This window comes from Jaculus jaculus, chromosome 13 (genome assembly GCF_020740685.1).
Source record: "Jaculus jaculus isolate mJacJac1 chromosome 13, mJacJac1.mat.Y.cur, whole genome shotgun sequence".
NCBI lineage: Eukaryota > Metazoa > Chordata > Mammalia > Rodentia > Dipodidae > Jaculus > Jaculus jaculus.
The window spans coordinates 12,015,198-12,039,463 of NC_059114.1; the positions used below are offsets into that span (position 1 = coordinate 12,015,198).

Consider the following 24,266-nt stretch of genomic DNA (forward strand, 5'->3'; position numbering starts at 1 on the left):
CATAGAACAAAGAAAGAATACTGAAAGCTGTAAGGGAGAAACATTAGGAGACACATAAAAGCAGACTCATCAATGGAATCACTTTCCAATGGAAACTCTAAAAGCCAGAGGGGTTTGGGATGGATTATTTCCAGTTTTAAAAAGACCCAAACTACTATTCTCAGCAAAATCATCCCTTATGACAGGAGAAAAACAAACTTTCCATGATAAAAACTGGCTCAACAAATATATGAACACTAGGCCAGCTCTACAGGGCATATAGGATGGAACACTTTACACTGAAGAAAACAAAACATATTCAAAAAGCTGTAAGGGAGCTGGTCATGGTGGTGCACGCCTTTAATCCTAGCACTTGGGAGACAGAGGTAGGAGGATTGATAGGAGTTCAAGGTCAGCCTGAGACTGCAGAGTGAGTTCCAGGTCAGCCTGGGCTACAGTAAGACCTTATCTTAAAACCAAACCAAATCAAAACAAAGCAAGCAAAAAAGCGATAGTAAGAAAAACAATAATCAAAACTATAATAGTAGTTAAAGTAAATGAAGATCAAGAAAACACCAAACTTGGGCTGGACAGATGGCTTAGCGGTTAAGTGCTTGCCTGTAAAACCTAAGGACCCTGGTTCGAGGCTCGATTCCCCAGGACCCATGTTAGCCAGATGCACAAGGGGGTGCATGCGTCTGGAGTTCATCTGCAGTGGATGGAAGCCCTCGTGCACCCATTCTCTCTCTCTCTCTTTGCCTCTTTCTCTCTCTGTCTGTAGCTCTCAAATAAATAAATAAAAATAAACAAAAAATTTTCAAAAAACCCACCAAACTCCACAAAGTATCAACATGACAGGGACTGACTCTCACCTTTCAAAGACAACTCCCGGTCAAAAGACACAGACCAACAGACTGGATCAGAAAGCAGGATCCACCCTTTTGCTATCTTGAAGAAACTCCTCTTACTGTCAAAGACAGGCACTGCCTTGAAGTGAAAGGATGGAAAAAGATATTCCAAGCAAATGAAAATAGGAAACAAGCAAGTTTGGCCACACTAATATCTGACAAAATAGACTTTTGGGGTCTAACCTCAGTCGTAGTGTGGTCGTGATAGACTATATGAGCTCAAAGCAGATTAGCTGGTGTCTTCAAATTTCTTTTTCCTTCTTGGGCTTTAGATTATTAGGGATCGTTTATCCTTTTATTCTTGTATATCTATCTATTAGAATGTTAATTTCTACCCTATGCCTACCCCACCTTTTGGTTTTGGAATTAGATAACTTCTTTAATTTCATAGGTTCACAACTGAGGAGGGAGGATTTGTTTCAGGATGAAATATGTCTTGCCTTCATTCATATCTGATTTAGATTAGGACCTGCATTTCTTGAGATTTTTTTTTTTTGCTTTTGAGTTGATTCTGGAGCAAACCCTTTGGTGTCACTTGAATGGAATGAAAGCATTTTTGAACATGAGATGGACTTGAATTTTGGGGATTAAGATTGAATTCTATAGTTGAATGGGTCCCCAAAGTTTGTATATTGAAAATTCAATCATCAGTGTCATGACGGTGTGGAGAAATGAGACACTTAAGAGTTGATTAGATCATGAGAGTCCTTCCTTCATGAATGAATTAATGTCATCACAGGAGCGGGTGGTTATTAAAGGAATGGGTTACTGATAAAAAGTTCCTTCTTTCCAGACTCTCTTGACCTTCCACCTTTTTCTGTAGAATGATGCAGGAAAAAAACTTCCTCATGTGCTGGAGAGATGACTTAGCAATTAAGGTGCTTGCCTACAAAGCCAGAGAACCCAGGTTTAAATATCCAGGTCCCCTGTTGCCAGTTGCAGTGATGCAAGCTCACAATGTTGCAATGTGCCACAAGGGGGCACACGCATCTGGAGTTTGTTTGCAGCAAGCTGAAGGTCCTGGCATGACCATTTTTTCTTTCTCTCTAAAAAAAAATATATATATATATATATATATATATGTATATATATATATTTACATATATATTTATGTATATATACATATATATACATATATATATATAAATATATGTTTAAAAAACTCTTTGTTAGCTCTTTGGTCTTGGATATCCTCCTCTGACAAACAAGAAAAATCAAACCTTTTTAAAAAAACAATTTCCCAGTATTTGTTTTTCTATCACAGCAGCAAAATAAACAGACTAAGAGAGTAGTGGTTTCCAGGAGCTGAGGGGTGGAATAAAAGTTGAGATGTTGGTACAAACTTTCAGCTACAAGATGAATGTAATTTGGGGATCTAATATGCAGAATTGTAACTATGGTGAATAATGATTATCATGCATTTTAAATTTACTTAGAGATGGATATTAAGTATTCTCTCCACATGCAAAAGGGTAACTATGGGGGCTGGAGAGATGGCTTAGTGGTTAAGCGCTTGCCTGTGAAGCCTAAGGACCCTGGTTCGAGGCTCTATTCCCCAGGACCCATGTTAGCCGGATGCACAAGGGGGCACATGCATTTGGAGTTCATTTGCAGTGGCTGGAAGCCCTGGCACACCCATTCTCTCTCTCTGTCTGTCTGTCACTCTCAAATAAATAAATAATAAACAACAACAAAAAATTAAAAAAACAAAACCAAAAGGGTAACTATGGTGGGTGATGGGTGTGCTAATTAACTTGATTGTGGTAACGACTTCATAATGTATACATGTATCAACTCATTACATTACACACCTTAAATATACAAGAATGAATTTACTAAGTATGCCCCAGTAAAAATACAGAACAAGATTTTAGACCTTTTGCTTAGTTCACACAATTATAAGGAGAGGTTTACTAGTGTTTTAAGTGTTGTTTATTTTATTTACAGGAGAGAAACAACAAAAGCAAAAAAAAAAAAAAAGACATAATCAAGCCTGAAGTTACCCCATTGGATAAAAATTGCCAACTGCTTGTATCCCTTTGCAAGACAAGAGACAAGAGTATAGAATGAAAATGGATGCGACTTTCCCTTTGCTGTATCGGTATTGCAGTGGACGAGACAGAGTTCAGGCGAAGTAAGCATAGAAAAAAACGGCCACGGTGAGGAGAAGGATGGCATTGATGTTCACTACTGTCCTCCACAGGGGCTTCTCTGATGTGTCTGTGACCTTCTTCCCCAGGGCCTCTTCCTCTTCCTTCGTCATCTTGGGTCCTGTCTTTTGCAAACCGCAGAACAAGTCACAAGTCTTCTTGGGACATCCATACTGTTTCTCAGGGGGATCTGGGACAAAAGAAAGCAAAATCAACTATCTCCAAAGATGGGAACTACAGCCACTTGCCCATGTTGTACCGCTCTGTACGGAATGGCTATGGTCCTCATAAGTGCTGACGGAATCAGGACTACATGAAAATTCACATGCTTGTGTGGCAAAGTGTCTGCTAAGCCATAGCCAGACGTGGTGGCACACGTCTTTAGTCCCAGCACCCGGGAAGGAGGCAGAGGTAGGAGGATCGCCGTGAGTTCAAGGCCACCCTGACAATACATAGCGAATTCCAGGTCAGCCTGGACTAGAGCAAGAAACTACCTTGAAAAAAACAATTAAGGGCTGGAGAGATGGCTTAGCGGTTAGGCCCTTGCCTGTGAAGCCTAAGGATCCCGGTTCGAGGCTTGATTCCCCAGGACCCACATTAGCCAGATGCACAAGGGGGTGCACACATCTGGAGTGCATTTGCAGTGGCTGGAGGCTCTGGCGCGCCCATTCTCTCTCTCTCTGCCTCTTTCTCCCTCTATCTGTCGCTCTCAAATAAATAAATAAAAATTAAAAAATTAAAAAAACCAAAAATTTTTAAAAATGTGTGTCAGTGGGGGGGTAGGGGGGACTCATCTTGAGCCCAGCCCTGCTAAAGATGTGTCGAGAGCCAGTTTTGAGCTCTGGCTGTTTGTTCTCTGGTTGGGGGGGGGGTTGATGCTGCCTTTTCTCCCTCTGCTGCGGCTGTATGGATGACAGTGAGCAGGCTACTTCTGCCATGATGCAGTTTCCCCTGGAATCTGTAAGCTGGAAACAAATCCTTCCCTCCCATAGCTGCTTCGGGTCTGGTGTTTGAACAGAAACCTAAATGCAATACCTTCCTTCCTGCGATGGAGGATGTATTGGTCAGAACAGTGAGAAATAAGGTTGGCAAGCGGCTGGGGCTTGATGCTTAATAGCAACCTATCAAGACAGAGCATGTCTTGTGCTTAGTGTGCAACCGAGAAAGAAACGTGTGTCGCTGTGTCGCGTCAGGAGCTGGCACACAGACTCAGACCTGCCTCCTCAGGCTTCACAGGAAAGCCCTTTAAATTGCTAAGCCATCTCTCTAGCCCAATTTTAAAGTTTCAGTTTGCCATAAATATAATAGCGTTGGTCAGGTGTGGTGGTGCACGCCTTTAATCCCAGCACTCTGGAGGCAGAGGTAGGAGGATCACCATGAGTTCGAGGCCACCCTGAGACTACATAGTGAATTCTATGTCAGCCTGAACTAGAGTGAGACCCTACCTCGAAAAACCAAAAAAACCAAACAAACAAAAAAAACCCAAAACACTTATTAAACCAAGATACCCAAACAATAAAATGTGGAGACTGGAGAGATGGCTTAGCAGTTAAGGGGCTTGCCTGCAAAGCCTAAGAGCCTAGGTTTAATTCCCCAGCATCTGCACAAGCCAGATGAACAAGGTGGCGCATGCATCTGGAGTCCATTTGCAGTGGCTAGAGACCCTGGTGTGCCCAGTTTCTCTCTCTCTTTTTATAAATAAATAAATAATTAAAAAATATAAGGCAGGCATTACCTTCTTTGGTGTCATTATTAGCTTCTTCCTCCCTTTTCTCCTCTGCATCTAAATCGATTCTTTCCTCTGTACTGTTTCGGAGAGCCCAGCACAGGCGATACAGCTGACCAGAGAACACACACAAGTAACGTTAGTGGGCAAACATTTGAAACAGCTGGATAGTAACCTTGTTTGTTTTTGTATTGTTTAAAAACTCAAAATGGCTGGGCGTGGTGGCGCATGCCTTTAATCCCAGCACTCGGGAGGCAGAGGTAGGAGGATCACCGTGAGTTCGAGGCCACCCTGAGACTCCGTAGTGAATTCCAGGTCAGTCTGAGCTAGAGTGAAACCCTACCTCAGAAAACCGAAAAAAAAAAAAAAAAAAACCCTCAAAATGCACCAGTATAGATTATAATGAAAAGATCTCCTATAATACCCATTCACCAAAACAACAACCCATTTGAAATTGTTTTTATTCTTGTAGAACTATTGAATTTCTGAATCTCTTGCCTCTGCCTCCTAAGGGCTGGGATCATAGGCATGCACTGCCATGTCTGTGCTTAAAGTTCTTTCTTTCTTTCTTTCTTTCTTTTTTTTTTTTTTTTTGAGGCAAGGTCTCACTCTAGCTCAGGCTGACCTGGAATTCACTATATATTCTCAGGGTGGCCTCGAACTTATGATGATCCTCCTACCTCTGCCTCCTGAGTGCTGAAATTAAAGGTGTGTGCCACCATGCCTGACTTAAAATTTTTTTAAAAAAATATTTATTTATTGGGGAGAAAAAGCGACAGAGAGACAGAATGGGTGATTTATTTATTTGAGAGAGAAACAAGCAGAGGGAGAGAAGTGGGGGGGGGGGGGGAGAGACAGAGAGAATGGGCACCCTAGGGCTTCTAGCCACTGGAAATGAACTCCATGTGCCACCTTGTGCATCTGGCTTACATGGGATCTAGAGAGTTGAATGGGGATCCCTAGACTTTGCAGGCAAGCTCATGAACCTCCAAGCCATCTCTCCAGCCCCTGGCTTAAAAAATTTTAATTGACATACAATAACCATGCATTTTTATGGGGTACAAGGTGACAATCTGATACACATACACATTGTATAATGTATAAAGTATATAGTGAGGGCAATTAGCATTTCCTTAATCATTGATGGTTTTTTGTGTTGGACATCTTTAGACTCCTCTCTTTTGCTTCCTTACTAAACACATAATGGGTTGCTGGGCACTACAGGGAGCTCACCATCCTATAGAACACTAGAAGTTACTTCCGTGATGAAGTCTATCTTGGCGCTTGTTATCTGATTAGCCCCTCTCCTTTCTCCTCCTTCCGCTTCTTAACCTGCGATGCCTTCTGGCTGCTATTATCACTTAAAAAATCTTGAGTTCAGGGGCTTGGAAGATGGTTTGTTTAGTAAGAGGTTGAGGACCTGAGTTTGTTTCCCCAGGCCCATGGTGAAAACTGGACACGGCCACACATGCCTGTAACCTGAGTGATGAGTGGTTGTAGAGACTGGGGAGTCACTGGGTTCACTGGTTACCAGTCTGACTGAAATAAACAGCAGCCCCAGGTATGCATTTTAAGCCTTTCGGTTTTGTAGAATTTTGTCATTTGCAGTAAATACATAGCACATGTGTTATCATAGCTCCCCCGCCCACAGATAAGAGAAATGTGATTGGACATAATGAATATGCTAGACTAAGAACGTTATAAGGGAAGTGTCAATACTGATGGGCTTAAAAACCATCATGGGGCTGGAGAGATGGCCTAGCAGTTAAGATGCCTGCCTGCAAGACCTAACAACCCAGGTTCAGTTCCCCACTACCCATGTAAAGCCAGATGCACAAAGTGGCGCATGCATTTGGCCTTGATTTACAGTGGCTGGAGGCCCTGGCATGCCCATTTTCTGTCTCTGTCTCTCTCTTTCTGTTTGCAAATAAAAAATATATATATTTGGTTTTTTTTCGAGGTAGGGTCTCACTCTAGCCCAAGCTGACCTGAAATTCACTATGGAGTCTCAGGGTGGTCTCGAACTCACGGTGATCCTCCTACCTCTGCCTCCCGAGTGCTGGGATTAAAGGCGTGCGCCACCATGCCCGGCACTAAAAATATTTTTAAGAGCCATTATATTCTCAAAGTCACACTTTAATTTTCCCCCATAACTTCCCTACCAATTTCATAAGAATTTGTCATTTTTTAAAATTTGTTGTTAACCAATCATTATTATAGCTTCATAAGCCTCTATTCATACTTTTTTTTTTTTTCTTCCTGAGGTAGGGTCTCACTCTGGCTCAGGTGGACTTGGAATTAACTATGTAGTTTCAGGGTGGCCTCGAACTCACGTCCTCCTACCTCTGCCCCCTGAGTGCTGGGATTAAAGGCGTGCACCACCACACCTGGTCATACTTTTTTTTTTTTTTTTTTTTTTTTGAGGTAGATTCTTGCTTTAGGTCCAGCTGACCTGGAATTCACTATGTAGTCTCAGGCTGGTCTTGCAATCATGGCGATTCTCCTACCTCTGCCTCCCTGAGTGCTGGGATTAAAGGCGTGCGCCACCACACCCGGCTATTCATACATTTTGTTTATTAAGTTATTAGAACTATCTTATTGGGACTTCTTGAATTCCTATCCTACTGCGAACTATCACATTCTAGATTTTGTTTGTTTGTTTGTTTTGTTGTTTTTTGAGGTTGGGTCTCAATCTAGCACCAGGCTGGCCTGAAATTCACCATGTACTCTCAGGCTAGCCTTGGACTCACAACAATCCTCCTACCTCAGCCTCTCTGGTGCTGGGATTAAAGGCGTGCGCCACCACAGCTGGCCACATTCTAGTCCTGCAGAGAAGCTTCCATCCGGGCATCTCATGTTGCTCTAGTGAATGAAGACCGTGATGCTTTTCACGACTGTCTATAAAGTATCTGTTGATCTCTATCAGTCTGCTTTGAAGGTTCAAGTCTCATAGCATCTTAACAACACAAAAAATGGTACTCGAGACAACATTCTTTTTTTTTTTTTTTTTTTACAAAATCAATAATAAATTATAGTTAAATACATTAGAAAAAAGAATTTAACTTTAAGATTTATTTTTTTGGAAGCTATAGTGTGCTTTCTAAAACTCAACACCTAACATTCAACATAAATATTTAATTATGAATTCTAGTGACAAATTTTTTGTTCGAGGCAGTGTCTTTACTGGCGTACAACTCACCAGTTAGGCTAGAGTGGCCACGGAGTCCCAGGGCTTTGCTTGTCCCTGCCTCTCCAGCACTGGGATTACAAGCACAATTTTCACATATGCGTTCCCGTGTGTTTATGCATGTACGTGCAGACAGGTGTACAAGTGCACTTGTACGTGTGTGCACATGTGCATGGAGGCCAGAGGTTGGTGTCAGGTATCTCTCTATCACTGGACCCCTTGTTTACTGAGGCAGGGTCTCTTACTGAACCCAGAGCTCACCAGGGCAGCTGCTCTAGCTTGGGTGCGTCTACTTCCTGAATGCTGGGACTGAAGGCACGCGTCATACCACGCCCAGCCTTTACGTGGGTGCTCAGGATCTGAACTCGGGTCTTCACACTTGTGTGGTAAACTTCACCAACTGGGCCATTCCCCCAGCCCGTAACTTTTGAAGGCAAATACCTCTTAGTTTAGAATATATATAAACATATACATGCATATATATGTGTACATTCATAAGTCATGGCTTACGTGTACGTCAGCGATGGGCTTTGTTAAGAAGGAAACTCCCAGCATGACCAGGATAGACACAGAGAACAGAATGATGGCGTAATATAGATAGTGCACTCCACAGATGATCTTGGGACAGCTACTGGCAGCCAAGCAGGTCCCTGTGCCATAGGAAAACTCTGCAATCATGCGGATAAGGCCCATTACGAGCCCGACCATTAGGCCCCAGAATGCTCCCTGTAAAAGAAACAAGAACAGCATTAGTGCGTTCAGGAAGGACGAGAAGCTTGCCCAGGCAAGTCCCAGTCATCACTCTGCCTCCTTTCTCAGCTAAGGGCCAACAGATTAGCTAATCCTGATTCCAAGGTCACCAAAAGAGGGTGAAATACTATCACACTGCTGACCCTCTTCCTCCACTGCTCGCTCAAGCCCAAGATTTTCCTAACTTTTCTTTTACGGGCAGGTTAATTATAGAATTAATTCTGTAATTATTTATTTTGTAGAGCAATTATTTATTTCACGTTACACAATCCGGAGAGCTGATGGGAACTCTTTTTTTTTTTTTTTTCTGTTTTGGAGATAGGGTTTCACTCTAACCCAGGCTGACCTGGAATGCACTCTGTAGTCTCAGGGTGGCCTCCAACTCTCGGTGATCCTCCTACCTCTGCCTCTCGGGTGCTGGGATTAAAGGTGTGCACCACCATGCCAGGCTTGATGGGAACTTTTGAGAGTTCTGTTAAACTCTTGACAATGGAGAGTGTTTAATCTTCTCTGAGAAATGGCTGGTGGTTGGACACAGGTTCTCTTTGCTTCCCTCCTTATGATGTTATGTTTTAGAAAACATTTTTGCAAGTAAACACTATGAGCTTTGGATGGAGCAGCGCTGAGTCTGAACCATAAAGCCCCACGTACTGAAAAGAGTGACATGCGGAAAGCACATAGATATTGATTTCCCTGCACCCATTATTCATGTGAAAGTCACAATAGCAAGGTAAATACCTAGGAACAATGAAAGGACTAAGTGTTTAAGGTCAATAATGATCAATTGCTTATATTTAATAGTTATATATAATATGACATAATACACTATACATCATTTATATAATAACAATTAATACATTTTAAATTTTTTACTTGATTTCCTTCTAAGTATTGAATATGTGATCTCACTTGATCCTCACAGAATTCCCACGAAGTAGGCATTATTGTTCTTTTCACCGAACAGACAGTGAAGCTATTTGCTTCAGATCAAGACATTATTATTAGGTTGTAGAGTCATGGTTGAAAATTGATGGTCTATCTGCTAAACGTGTGTTCCCCAGCACTGTGACATGTACATAATATTTGGTAACAAATATAAAGACTTTACTATGAACGTAGGGTATATAAGTAAAGAATTTCATAATTTAATGAGGATCCAGAACTATGGTGACTGCGGCAGAAACTGAAATGTGCTTTCAGTGGTATACCTGGAATAGAAAGAATTCACTTTTTTCTCACTCTGGAAACAAAAATCTCCTCATCTTTTTTTTTTTTATATTTTTTTAATTATTTATTTATTTATTTGAGAGTGACAGACACAGAGAGAAAGACAGATAGAGGGAGAGAGAGAGAATGGGCGCGCCAGGGCTTCAGCCTCTGCAAACGAACTCCAGACGCGTGCGCCCCCTTGTGCATCTGGCTAACGTGGGACCTGGGGAACCGAGCCTGGAACCGGGGTCCTTAGGCTTCACAGGCAAGCGCTTAACCGCCAAGCCATCTCTCCATCCCAAATCTCCTCATCTTTTACTTACTTGTTCATTGACTCTTTTGCAGCAGACAGCAAGCAGGAAGACGGCAGCAATGGGAGGCCCCAGGTAGCTAGAGATGGCTTCTGTATAATGGATCAGTTGTCCACCTTGAGACACCTCCACTAATGGGACCCACAGGATGCTAGTGACAATTAATACAGTGACAAATAGCCTGCAAGAAGCCAAAATGATTTGATTATTTTTTTTTTTTTTTTGGTTTTTCGAGGTAGGGTCTCACTCTGGCCCAGACTGACCTGGAATTCACTATGGAGTCTCAGGGTGGCCTTGAACTCATGGCGATCCTCCTACCTCTACCTCCCGAGTGCTGGGATTAAAGGCGTGCGCCACCACGCCCGGCTCCAAAATGATTTGATTATTAAACACTGGCATTGCAGGCACCTTTGTGGGCTCCTGAATCGATTCTTGTACTATTCATTCATGGGTTCACAAGACAAAATTCAGCTCCTTGGCCTGACAGAAACCTATGCCATGCTATTTGTTAGTACAACGTCAATCATGTTTAGCTATAGCTGTCATAAAAGCTTCATCTGTGAGGTCAAATGCCCGCTCTTAAAAACAGTGCAAATGTCAGCTATTGAGTAATAATTCTCTAATGCAATGTATATAATGTATAAATTGGAAATAAGCAGTACATTGGTTTTATATATCAGTAACTATTTGTATGAGGAAAGAGAGTTCCTATGTAGAGGGAGACCAGGATAGTTTACATAAGTAAGGATTAAAAGAGCCTCAGTCTATCCCTGGATGCTAGATGGATGGACAGAAATACTTCTTGGTGGATTTTACTAATTCAGTCCTCCAGCAGATAGAAAGGATTGGTTAAAATATTGATAAATGGGCTGGAGAGATTGCTCAGCAGTTAAAGTGCTTGCCAGCAAAGCCTAATTCTCTAGATCCAATTCTCTAGTACCCATGTAAAGCCAGATGCACAAAGTAGCACATTCATCTGGAGTTCATTTGCAGCCGCTAGAGGCCCTGGTGTGTCCATTCTTTCTTCCTACCCCATCCCTGTTTGCAAATAAATATTTATAAATTTGGATGAGCAAACATGAAGATGGTACACGAACACTATTTGCCAGTCTCCAGGACATAAACCGAGGCATGTTGGGTAACAGCTATGAGAAGAGGTGACTGATACCTGGATATATCTCTAGCTTTAATAGCAAAGTAATGTGGGGAGTGTTACAAAGCTGGAGAGAAAGTCTAGAGTCTATCTTGGTGGGATTGGCTTGGTGGCTCTCGTGAGAGGAAGTGCCAACAGCTGACCATGGCTTAAGACAGGCTCAGAATATTGACACTATACTTTCAGTAATGGGCATTTTCTTTATTTGTTATGTTATGTTTTATTTTGTTTTGAGGTAGAATCTCACTGTAGCCCAGGCAGACCTGGAATTCACCCTGTAGTCTCAGGGTGGCCTCGAACTCATGGCGATCCTACTTTTGCCTCCTGAATGCTGGGATTAAAGGCATGCGCCACCACGCCCGGCCTGACATTTTATTTTATTTTACTCTAAAATAGTTTCTATTGTATAAGCTTTACGAGGGAGACAGCAAGACCCTCCTTCTCCTCCCTCTCTATGCAGCCGCACCCTGCTTGCATGTTATCTGGTTAGTGCAGCTATGGGCACAAACACCCCTCAACACACAGATTTCTGTTCTACACAGTCCTGGACATTTTAAACATGACTCAACCCTTTGCTAATATAGCTGATGAGCTCATGTGTTTTTTTTTTCTAGTTTTAAATTTTTATTTATTTATTTATTAGAGAGAGAGAGAGAGAGAGAGAGAGAGAGAGAGAGAGAGAGAGAGAATGGGTATGCCAGGGCCTCTAGCCACTGCAAGTGAACTTCAGATGCATGCACCTCCTTATGCATCTGACTTACATGGGACCTAGAGAATCAAACCTGGATCCTTAGGCTTCATAGGCAAGAGCCTTCACCGCTAAGCCATCGCTCCAGCCTGGGCTCATCTGTCTTCATGTGTGAATGACTTAACCTATTATCCCCTTCATGTTGACATACACAGAAACTTCTACAGACAAGAGCCAGCCTATTGGAGTAGATGGCAATTGGTGAAGACGTGGTTGGATGGAGATTGGACGGGGGAAATGTCAAAATAAAAAGCTACCAGAAGCATTAATAACCTGAAAAGGCAACTATTTAATGAAAGCGTATGACTTCACAATCCCACTAAGGAGGGCCCTCAGTGGAATGGGGGTAGAGGGGAGGAAGGAAATGATGGCCCCAACATCTGTGTCCATACACTGTTTCTACTTAATAATGATTAAAAAATTGAAGTATGGGGGGCTGGAGAGATGGCTTAGCAGTTAAGCACTTGCCTGTGAAGCCTAACGAGCCTGGTTCAAGGCTCGGATTCCCCAGGACCCATGTTAGCCAGATGCACAAGGGGGCGCACGCGTCTGGAGTTCGTTTGCAGAGGCAGGAAGCCCTGGCATGCCCACTCTCTCTCTCTCTCTCTGCCTCCTTCTCTCTGTCTGTCACTCTCAAATAAATTAAAACAATTTTTTTTTAAATTAAAGTATGGCCTCTGTTTCTGTACGTAAAAAGAGATAAGTTGAATTCATTCATCCAGAATGTCCGTTTTGCTCACTATGACGATTTCCACTGAAATCAAAGATATGGGTGTCCTAGCTGACTTCTACCTCTGTCCTTCCTCAGGGGCAGTACCAGGGCGCCCTCACCTGCCGGCTATCAGGAGCTCTCTCTCCGACGCTCGCTTCCGCATCTTGGTGTAGAGGTCCATGGTGAAGAGCGTGCTGGCGCTGTTGAAGATGGAGGTCAGGGAGCTCATGAGGGAGGCCACCATGACCGACAGCATCAGGCCTCGCAGCCCTGGGGGTCAAGAGAGGGGCCACCTGGTTAGTGACCGAATGTCATGACCTCTGTGAGCCAGGGTACCAGTACAGAGCTATCCCAGGGGAAGGAACGTCATCTGGAACATTAATGTGCCTATCAACAATACACAACGGTTTGCAGAGTTTCTGGAATATTTCCTAGAGATGGAAGGGTCATCTGGTATGGAAGTCAATCACAAATGTAAACTTAGGGAACACCTGCTGTACCCCAGTTTTAACATGTGGAAGGGGCCCAAGAAGAGTCCATAACTGAACTTAATGAATGGAAGGAAGGATTACTAAGGATTGGGCGGGATGGCTCAGCAGTTAAGGCACTTGCTTGCAAAGCCTGACGGCTCAGGTTTGATTCTCCAGTACTGACTTAAAGCCAGATGCACAAAGTGGCACATATGTCTGGAGTTGATTTATAGTGACTAGAGGCCCTGACATGTCCTTCCACTCCCCCCCCACTCTTTCCTCCCTCCCTCCCTTCCCCACCCTCTCTCTCTCTTTCTTTCTCTGCTGCAAATAAATAAAAATAAAAAGAAATTGCTAAGGATTACACAACACTTTCTGTTGGTCATCTATTGATTTAAGCATCTGAAACTCTTTTTTCTTTTTTTTCTGTTTTTTGAGGTAGGGTCTCACTCTAGCCCAGGCTGACCTGAAATTCACTATGGAGTCTCAGGGTGGCCTCGAACTCATGGCGATCCTCCTACCTCTGCCTTTCAAGTGCGTGCAACCACCATGCCCGGCAACATCTGAAATTCTTTGAGCCTGGGTATCTACTTACCAATAGGCATCAGTTTCAGCACCAATGTTGGGTAGGCATAGTTAGTGCAACCAACGTCAACACCGCAGTGCTTTATACACTCAGAAGGTACAACACAGGCCACCATATCTAGAGAGATATGCAGAGGTGAGTCCAGTGAGCAGAACTCAACCAGCTACAGTTTGCAACGACTGGACAAAGAAATGAGGTATAAGATTACCAGCGGGTGGAAAGACATTTGCCTGGGAATGGAGACTCATTGATGTGGAATCTGTTTAACCAGAACACGACCTCTTAATTGTCTCATTCCCATAGCTCCCCATGTATTGAACTGCTGTGCAGGACTCTCACTTGGGATATCACCCAGCCAGAGCTTTAGGACATACAGAAGGAGACATTTCCATCTTCTAGAAAATAACAAGAGCACACATACCAAGGGAACTGACTCTCACCCTCTAGAACACAACCAAAGAGCACCTCCTCCCAAACACAGAACTCCGGGGATGAAGCTGCAGCAGCAAGAAGTTAGGTGCTATGTCCACACAGAGTCACCCTGATGTTTGTCATCTACACCTGCTGAGAGGTGTCGCTCGATAAGGTCAATAGCTGAGACTGTCCTTTGGGGGGTGTCAGAACACCTTGATGGTTTCCCTTTTAGCTGAGGCAATATCATGACAAATAATAGGGAAAGGCGATGGTTCAGAATACCAGCACCTTAATACACTAGCTTCTCTGTAATGATTTTTTAAAGTATTTTTCAACAGAGTAATGGATTTTTTTTTTTTAGTACACCTATGGTAATTGTTCAGGTATTATCATATAGCTTTCCTTTGACACTTAATGTAACATTTATAACAACTAATTTCTCCTTGTTGTGAGCAAATACCAGAACAGAAGCAACTTATAGAAGGAAAAAGGTATAACTTCGTTTATAGTTTTGAGGGGATGTTTCATGGCAGGAAACATCCTCTTGTCTCAGAGTAGGAGCAGAGCAAGTCACATCTCACCAGAGGGAGTCAGAGGGAGGATAGGAAGTTGGGAGGGACTGTAAAACCTCAAGGCCTGGCCCCAAGTAACCCGCTTCCTTTGGAAACTACCTCCAAAGCTTCCAGAACCTTCCCAAAGAGCTGGGGGTCAAGTGTTCAAACACATGAGCCTATGGAAGGGCATTTTATATTCAGATCATAACAAAAAGCTTAGAATTTCTTCAAGCTTTGAGACAATGTTCAGTTCTTTTGCTGGGTGTGGTGGCACACACCTTTATGAGAGAGAGAGTGAGGGAACGAGAGAGAGGAGAATTGGCGCGCCAGGGCCTCCAGCCACTGCAGTCAAACTCCAGATGTGTGCACCACCTTGTGCACATGTGTAACCGCTTGCATCACCTTGTGCGTCTGGCTTACATGGGCTCTGGGGAGCCGAACATGGGCCCTTAGGCTTCACAGACCAGAGCCTTAACCACTAAGCCATTTCTCCAGCTCATGTTCAGTCTCTTGAATGAAAGTTAACCACAACTATGTGGCTGTTTCCTCACTTGTATACTTAAGTATTCTTTACAGGCAGCACTGCAATGCTACAATAAGAAGCAATGCCAGTCCCTTCAACATTCACAGCAATGGGATTTCAGTGAAATAAATTGATGCCCTATGAAGAAAATGTAGTGACGATTCAGTATTATCTGATGGGTTCAATTATACTTCATTCCATTTTCATAACAAAGATTTTTTTAGCAAAAATTTTCAGCAACATACTTATCCTCAGCTGACTCAAAAGTCATGTACTCCCCAACACATAGTTCTAAAGCAAAGAAAATGTATCTGGCTCCCCATCTACTTCAGGGATCCAAGAAATCAGCGCATCTCAAAAACTCACCAACTTCATCCCAATAGCTCACCCAATTCTCACTCGGCAAATTCCACCTCCTCCTCCAATGCTCTTGTGCTATATTTTCTAAACTTCTTTGAAGCTACTCATGAAAACAGGACACAAGGTCACAAATATCTTCAGTAGATGACCAGGCATTATGAGAGGGATAAGAAAACAAGTGTCAAATGTTCCCTGCCTCTGACTCTCTTGTACAAACTGTTTCCTCAACCTGGATTTCTGCTTTTATTTCCATCTAAAATGGAGTTTCCATTTAATCAGGATTTTACTTCACCTTACGAAGTAATTTGAATGTGACATGTTCCCTATAGCCTCATGTGTTTGCGGTTAAGCCTAATCCAATCCCCAGGTGGTAGAGATTTGGGAGGCGGAGCCTTGCTGGAGGAGGTGTGTCACAGAGGGCAGGCCTTGAGGTTCATTAGTCCAGCTGTATAGAGGGCGTGCGCTAGTTAGCTCATTGTTCACAGCTGTGGCAGGATGGGATGCCCGGCCTCTGCTCTGCCATGCTTTCTCTGCCATGAAGAAACTTTCTTACTTTTCCCTAAGCCCTCTCCTCCCATAAGCTGCTTCTGGCCAAGTGTCTGTCTCAGCAACAAGAAGGCAACAGCTATGTGCTGAAAATACTTCTAAGACTTCAAACGCAAAACAGTGGGAAAATGGTTCTGTAGCTTGCCTGTGTACAGAACACGGCTGATCATGCCCGGCATCACCATGAGGAACATGGGCAGCAGCTTCAGGTAGCCGCACATGATACAGGCGGCCTTCACGTGAGACATGTTCCTGCCGCACAAGCAGCGCTGCACGATCACCTGCCGGGAAGACACAGCGCTACAGAAACAGCCGGAAGATGACGTCAAAGAGGACAAGCTTACCTTTCAGGGTTTAATGTGGTCATAAGAACTGATGCGATTAGTGGAAATAAATGGGCTTTGGGGTATGATCAGGGTTTGAATTACTGCTTAAATTTGAACACATGTGAGCACAGTTTAGGGTTATCTCTCTCAGATGTAAGGCTCCTGGTATGGACAAGGCAATTCATATAAGATCGAGTTAAAGTATGTTTAGTACCCAGGCTGCAATCTAACCATAGCAGTGTGTTCCCCCATCAGTGATACAAAACCACTGAGGCTGCCACAAGTTGTGTCTTTAATACTGTAGGCGCAGGGCATGGTGGCACATACCTTTACTCCTAGCTGAGATCCTGAGACTACCTAGTGAATTCCAGGTCAGCCTGGGCTAGAGAGAGACCCTACCTCGAAAAACAAAACAACACCAAAAAAGTTCTGTAGACATCATCAACACCTTTCTATTATTATGAGGTGATTGCTTCTGCTAGACAGGTCAGTTGCTATGGATATATCATCAGAACAGGCCATTCAGACAGTTAGGAATATTTCTTCAGAATGCTCTATTTCTGAATCATCACCTAGTTATGATATTACTTGGGGAAAGAACTCATATAATTTTACAATTCTTTCTTACATTGTGTAATTTCTCAAGATTTTTCCTAGGACAGCAGGATTTGTAAGATACCGTAACTTCTTATATCTTTCTTTCTTCTGCCTTTTGCTCCTTTATCTCTCTCTGTCTTTTTTTCTTCCATTCTTTCTTTGGCTATGTAAGTGATAGAATCCAGGGTCTTGTGCTGTGTTCTCTACACCAGCCCCTCACAAAGTCATTACTTCTTGACATTTTTCTTCTCAAAGATGGTCAGAAAACAGGAATGCTCAAAATCAAAGAGGGACTAATTGGAAAGGAGAATGAGTTCATTGAGAAGGGAATAGGGGAAGAGGAACCAAAGGGGGTAATGGGAGGGGCTTCTGAGCCAAATATATTATGTACATGTATGAAAATTGTCCATAAAAATCTTTAAAAAGAAGTGAAGATGCTTCCCTCTGCTTAATTCTCTTTGGAGAAGCAATCTACTAGTGATCTCGTTGATATCATTCAGTGCCAGTGAAACAGGCAGAATTAAAAAATATATATGTACATGTATATGTGTATATATATATATATATATATTTGTGTGTGTGTGTGTGTGTGTGTGTGTGTATGTGTGTGTGTGTGTGTGTGTGTGTGTGTGTGTGTGTGTATTTACTTGCAAAGAGAGAGAGGATGAAGGAGAGGAAACAGGTGTATCAGGGTCTCTAGCCCCTGCAAATGAACTCCAGATGCATGTACCACTTTGTGCATCTGGCTTTATGGGGAGTACTGGGAAATTGAACTGGGGCCATCAGGCTTTGCTAGCAAGCACCTTTAACCATGGAACCGTCTCTCCATCCCCAGACAGAATCTTTTGACAGCAGGCTAGAAGCAGTTAGAGGGGTAACACAAGTCACAGGTGAAGAGGGGAGCTCTTCAATAGACAGAGGAGAGTATCAGATCTAAGGGTGAAGGCAAGTCGGGAACTCACAGATGAAATGTCAATAACAGAGTCACATGAACCAATGGTTAAATGATATATTCTTTGGTAGATATGTTGAAAAAAAAAAAACAGGTCGTTACGTAGAGAAAAATGAATCTGTGACCACTGATTTAAGATGGACTAAAATTCAAGATATTATTAGATTGAAGTTGACAGGAACTGTTCAGATAGGAGGAATTTTCAAAAACCACAGGGGAAAAGCTGGGCGTGGGGATGCATACCTTTAATCCCCGCACTCGGAAGACAGAGGTAGGAGGATCGGCATGGGTTCAAGGCCACCCTGAGACTACATGGTGAATTCCAGGTTAGCCTGGGCTAGAGTGAGACCCTACCTCAAGAAAGAAAGAAAGAAAGAAAGAAAGAGAGAGAGAGAGGGAGGGAGGGAGGGAGGGAGGGAGGGAGGGAGGGAGGGAGGGAGGAAGGAAGGAAGGAAGGAAGGAAGGAAGGAAGGAAGGAAGGAAGGAAGAAACCCAACAATGACTGACTGCTGCTCTCAAAACTCATGATCCACAATCCCATACTGAATACCAGTAACCCCACTGAGTGGGTCCTCAGTGGAATGAAGGCAGGGGCATGGTACCAACACATGATTTGTCCATACAAAATTTCTACTTAATAAAAAAAAAATGCTTGGGTGTTTGTAAGTGCTAGGAGGAGATATTTACAATATTCAGAGTGTTTAACACCTAAATAAGAAATAATTACCAATCATTATTAAACTGAAAGCTGAAGGGGTAAAAAGACTGTTGTGTGCATAGGTCTGTCTCAGAAGATACATAACTTCCTCAACCCCCCCCCCCCAATGGCTCTGGTGACATCCCCTGCCTCACACGGCTCAGTGGACCTGGTTAACTTTGGCGAAAGGAACAGGCCAGATCCAGATGCCTTGCTACCGTATCGGGAGCAAGTTCCAGTCTTGTATCCAACACCCAGTCATACTTGGGGAGTAACTGAGCTGAAGAGGAAGAGGTCAGCATTGTTCAGAAACCAGGCTGGATACAGCATCTGCCTACAGGCGCTGAGGATCCTGGAAAGATGGACCTGAGCCAGGCGTGGTGGCGCATGCCTTTAACCTCAGCACTCGGGAGGCAGAGGTAGGAGGATTGCTGTGAGTTTGAGGCCACCCCGAGGGTACAGAGTGAATTCCAGGTCAGCCTGGGCTAGAGCAAGACCCTACCTTGAAAAAAGAAAGAGAGAGAGAGGAAGAAAGAAGGAAAGAAAGACCAGAAAACCAAACTCAAAGCTGTGCATGTGATCTGTATGATGGGCTTTATTTATGGCGACCCCATTCCATTTCAGCTGTGTACATGTTTCTGTTAACATGTTCTGGAACACAGGGCTGACAGGTGGACAAGCCCCTATATGTGCCCTTCCTGCATGAAGCCAGTGTCATCATGTGAAATTTGATGTCATTCCCTGACTTCACATGATTTTGATCTTCTATCGCTGAGCGTAGGGACCAAGGGTTAGGAATTAAGTCATGCATCAGAGTTTCTTGGAAATTCCTGGCGGGGCGGTGGGGGGTGGGGGCTGTAGATGTTCAGGGAAGCACATAAAATTTTAGAAACTTGTGTGAAAGTAAGGTAAATTTTAAATCTTAAGATTTCTAGAATATTGACCCCCGTGCTTATGTAAAGCTGAAAGCTGCACCATGGCGAAATTTAATAAGTAGCTTCTCAGTTATCACCATCTTGTTCTTTTTCTTGTGACCTATTTTCCTATTGTTTTTTTTTAATATATATTTTTTTGGTCATTTTTTATTTATTTATTTGAGAGCGACAGACATAGAGAGAAAGACAGAGGAAGAGGGAGAATGGGCGTGCCAGGGCTTCCAGCCCCTGCAAACGAACTCCAGACATGTGCGCCCCCTTGTGCATCTGGCTAACGTGGGACCTGGGGAACCGAGCCTCGAACCGGGGTCCTTAGGCTTCACAGGCAAGCGCTTAACCACTAAGCCATCTCTCCAGCCCTTCCTATTGTTTTGAACAAGGGCAAACCGATACTGCATCTCCAGTTCCTGTAGGGCTGAAGTTATATATATAAACTTGTCATTTCTTGGAAAGACAGCTGACAGAAAGCTGAAATAAGACATTCTGCATGCAGTTCAATGGGAGAGAGAGAAATCAACAGTGAAGATAATCAACAGTGGACACTGCAAACCTTATATTTGGCCACCCAGCCCAAATGAGCCAACGGGTGCAATAGTGGCACGTCTGTCATGGTGGAAAACAACTGCCCTCTGATTGGACTGGAGGCCTGTTTCATGGGAGGGAATACATCCCTGGTACCAAAAACCTACAACAGGGGTAGTCATGAGCCCTAGGGGTGTAACATCTGCTGCTGTCTGGCTAAATGTATATACTATGCTTATCAAACTGCCCAGTAAGCATTTCTCTTAATGTTCATACCCTTATATTAATGCTACTCTCACTTCTGGTAGAGAACCTTCTCTTTTCAGATGGCAGTGACCTTGGGATGACTCAGAAGGCACCATGGTGCTGAGAAGAAGTGACAGAGGAGTGTTCAGCACTGCAATATCTCTATCATACCTTCCAACACTCAGGGTCCATTGCAGAAGAGGTGGCAGAAAGAATGTAAGAGCCAAAGGAAGGGTAGGACTCCTTACAACGTGCTCCTCCAGACACAAAATGGCCTGGATATCCATGACCTCACAGTGCCTGACACTACCTACACAAGACCATCATCACAGGAGGAAAAGATCATGACATCAAAATAAAAGAGAGAGCCAGTAAGTTAAAAAGGAGACATAAAGGGTAGAGAAAGGAAGAGGGGAGGATACTTAATAGGTTGATATTGTATATATGTAATTACAATGATTGTAATGGGGAGGTAATATGATGGAGAATGGAATTTCAAATGGGAAAGTGTGGGGGTGGGGAGGGAGGGAATTACTATGGGATATATTTTATAATCATGGAAAATGTTAATAAAAAAAATTAAAAAAAAACAAAACAAAACATGTCAGCCAGGCCTATGGTGGTTCCATGTATGATAAATGTGTCTGTGACAGGATCAAGCGAGCTTTCCTTACTGAGGAGCAGAAAATCGTTGTGAAGGTGTTGAAGGCACAAGCAAAGAGTCGGAAAGCTAAATAAATATGAAGCTTTTTAAAATAATAAAAACCAAGGCTTGTTATGTGACTTTATGCTAAAAAAAATTAAGTAAATAAAATAACTGTAAAATAAAAATAAATAATAAATAAATAAAAATAAATAAAAAATAAATAAAAGAGAGACTGATTGAGAGGGGGAGGGGATGTGATGGAGAGTGGAGTTTCAAAGGGGAAAGTGGGGGAGGGGGAGGAGGGCATTTCCATGGGATATTGTCTACAATCATGGAAGTTGTTAATCAAAATAAAAATTACAGAAAGAATAAAGGTGAACGTGGCTCGTGAGTGTGACACAAATGTAGCAGAGCTTGTATAAGCACATGATTTCATAAGTGTGATCTCAAAAAATTAAAAGAGGGCTATGGTGATTGCTCAGCACTTAACGGTGCTTGCTTGCTTACAAAGCCTGATGGCCTGTGTTTGTTCACCCAGTGTCCAGGTACAGCTGGGTGCACAAAGTGAAGCAGGCATCTAAAGTTTGTTTTCAGTGGAAAGAGGTCCTGGTGCATCCACGCCCCTCCTCTCTTTCTCTCTCTCCTTGCAAATAAGTAAATAATATTTTTAAAAGGACATTCAGGGCTGGAGAGATGGCTTAGTGGTTAAGGGCTTGCCTGTGAAGCCTAAGGATCCTGGTTCGAGGCTCAATTCCCAGGACCCACGTTAGCCAGATGCACAAGGGGGCCCACACACCTGGAGTTCGTTTGCAGTGGCTGGAGGCCCTGACATGCCCATTCTCTCTCTCTCTATCTGCCTCTTTCTCTCTCTGTCTGTCACTCTCACATAAATAAATAAACTTTTTTAAAAAAGGACATTCAACTGTAATATCAATATGTTGCTTAATTTTCATATGAGCCCTATCATGGGAAGACTTAAAGAAGAATTTGAGAATGTTTGAAAGAAATTAGACAATCCGATTCTGATAAATTGTGGCATGTACCTCACTTAATTTCTATTCATATTTATATATCCAGTTAGATAAAGAAAATTTGGAGAAAAAAGTAAAACTAAAGAATGATTAATTTCATGGAAGAGAAAGTGAAAGAAAAATCAATCAGAGCATGTCATGTGGGTTACATTTGCATGGGCACAAAAATGATAGCACTGAGCCGGGCGTGGTGGCATGTGCCTTTAACCCCAGCACTCGGGAGGCAGAGGTAGAAGGATTGCTATGAGTTCAAGGTCATCCTGAGACTACATAATGAATTCCAGGTCAGCCTGGACTACAGAGAGACCCTACCTTGAAAAACCAAAAAAACTGGGCTGGAGAGATGACTTAGCATTTAAGGCTTTTGCCTACAAAGCCAAAGGATCTCAGTTTGATTCTCCAGGACCTACATAAGCCAGATGCACAAGGAGGCGCATGCTTTTGGAGTTCGTTTGCAGTGGCTAGAGGCCTTGGTGTGCTCACTGCTCTCTCTCTCCCTCTTTCTCTCTCTCGAATAAATAAATAAAATAAAATATTTAAAAAACAACAACAAAAAACACGATAGCACTGGGCTGGAGAAATGGCTCAGTAATTAAGGCACTTGCCTGCAAAGCCAAAGAACCCAGGTCCAATTCCCCAAATACCCATGTAAAGCCAGAAGCACAAGTTGGCGCATGTGTCTGGAGTTTGTTTGTAGTGGCTAGAAGTCCTGGTATGCCCATTCTCTCTCTCTCTTCCTCTTTCTCTCTCTCTCAAGTAAATTAAAAAAATATTTTTAAAAATTATAGTACTGGGGGCTGGAGAGATGGCTTAGCAGTTAAGCACTTGCCTGTGAAGCCTAAGGACCCCATTTTGAGGCTCAATTCCCCAGGACCCATGTTAGCCAGATGCACAAGGGGGCGCACACATCTAGAGCTCATTTGCAGTGGCTGGAGGCCCTGGTGTGCCCATTCTCTCTCTCTATCTCTCTCTGCCTCTTTCTCTCTCTGTCTGTCATTCTCAAATAAATAAATAAAAATAAACAAAAAAATGGTAGTACTGAATGCTAATTCCACTGGGAAAGATGGAAAATTGGAAGAGCTGAGCTTCATCTTGCATCATGGAAGGCCACATGAAAACCAAAAGGAAGTAAAACAATCAGTTATTTGAATCAATTAGTGATCATGTTAATGAGAAAATTCTGATTCAATGTGTGTGGTATAGGATTTGAGAGCGTTGATTTCTTTTGTATTTTTATTTAATTTATTTAATTCTTTTATTTATCTGATAGAGAAAGATGGAAAGAGAGAGAGAGAGAGGGAGAGAGAAAGAGAGAGAGAGAGAGAGAATGGGCATGCCAGGGCCTCCAGCTACTGCAAAGGAACTCCAGATGCATGCCCCCTTGTGCATCTGACTAATGTGGGTCCTGGGGAATAGAACCTGGGTCCTTTGGCTTTGCAGCCAAACACCTTAACAGCTAAGCTATCCCTCCAGCCTGAGAGCATTGATTTCTAGTCAGGTTTAAGACAATGTCCATGCTGATGGGGCACAGATAATTTTTTTTCCATCCAGAGGATAGTAATAAATACCAAAGTACTGAGTTGAGGGAGTACAATATTAAACAGGTGAGGCATGAAGAGCCTTTTGTTTTTTTTCTCCATAAGAAGCCTTGCAGAAGTGTTTGATTCTTTTCATGACGCTCATGTGTGAAGCTAGGTGCTTTCCTGAGATGGGAAGGAACAACATAAATTCTCCCTCCATACACCAACACACACATACACACACACACACACACACACACACACACACACTAATCACTCACCTGGTTTGTGCACCAGTACCACAGAGCTGTAATGACCATTCCAAATACTGTTCCCGGCCATGGAATATCTCCAGTGACAGCGTCTCGGAAGATGTGGAAGGCGTCCTCCTGAGGGGTGTAGCACCTGGGGCTGATGGTCAGGTTGTCCCCCTGGACGACAGATGGGATGGCGTTCATGTACTTCTCTGTGAAGCTCTCATAGCCTCCGACTTCAACGAAGGCTGAAA

General features: G+C 43.1%; 1 protein-coding gene across 2 annotated transcripts in view; it reads right to left on the reverse strand.

Moving 5' to 3' along the window:
* Positions 1–2,885: 2,885 nt before the first annotated feature.
* Positions 2,886–24,266, reverse strand: part of LOC101598107 (solute carrier family 5 member 4A) — a 45,818-nt gene continuing 24,437 nt past the window's right edge. Inside the window, exons 8-16 of one of the 2 annotated variants that reach the window (XM_045132643.1) lie at positions 24,040–24,260; positions 16,432–16,567; positions 13,899–14,006; positions 12,953–13,103; positions 10,233–10,401; positions 8,461–8,676; positions 7,528–7,625; positions 4,773–4,875; positions 3,092–3,227 (exon numbers count right to left, since the gene is read on the reverse strand). In XM_045132643.1, the coding sequence (XP_044988578.1) occupies positions 4,821–4,875; positions 7,528–7,625; positions 8,461–8,676; positions 10,233–10,401; positions 12,953–13,103; positions 13,899–14,006; positions 16,432–16,567; positions 24,040–24,260 (1,154 nt within the window). In that variant the 3' untranslated portion in view covers positions 3,092–3,227; positions 4,773–4,820. Of the gene's footprint in view, positions 3,228–4,772; positions 4,876–7,527; positions 7,626–8,460; positions 8,677–10,232; positions 10,402–12,952; positions 13,104–13,898; positions 14,007–16,431; positions 16,568–24,039; positions 24,261–24,266 lie in introns of both variants that reach the window. The other variant, XM_045132644.1, reaches the window with a different exon arrangement.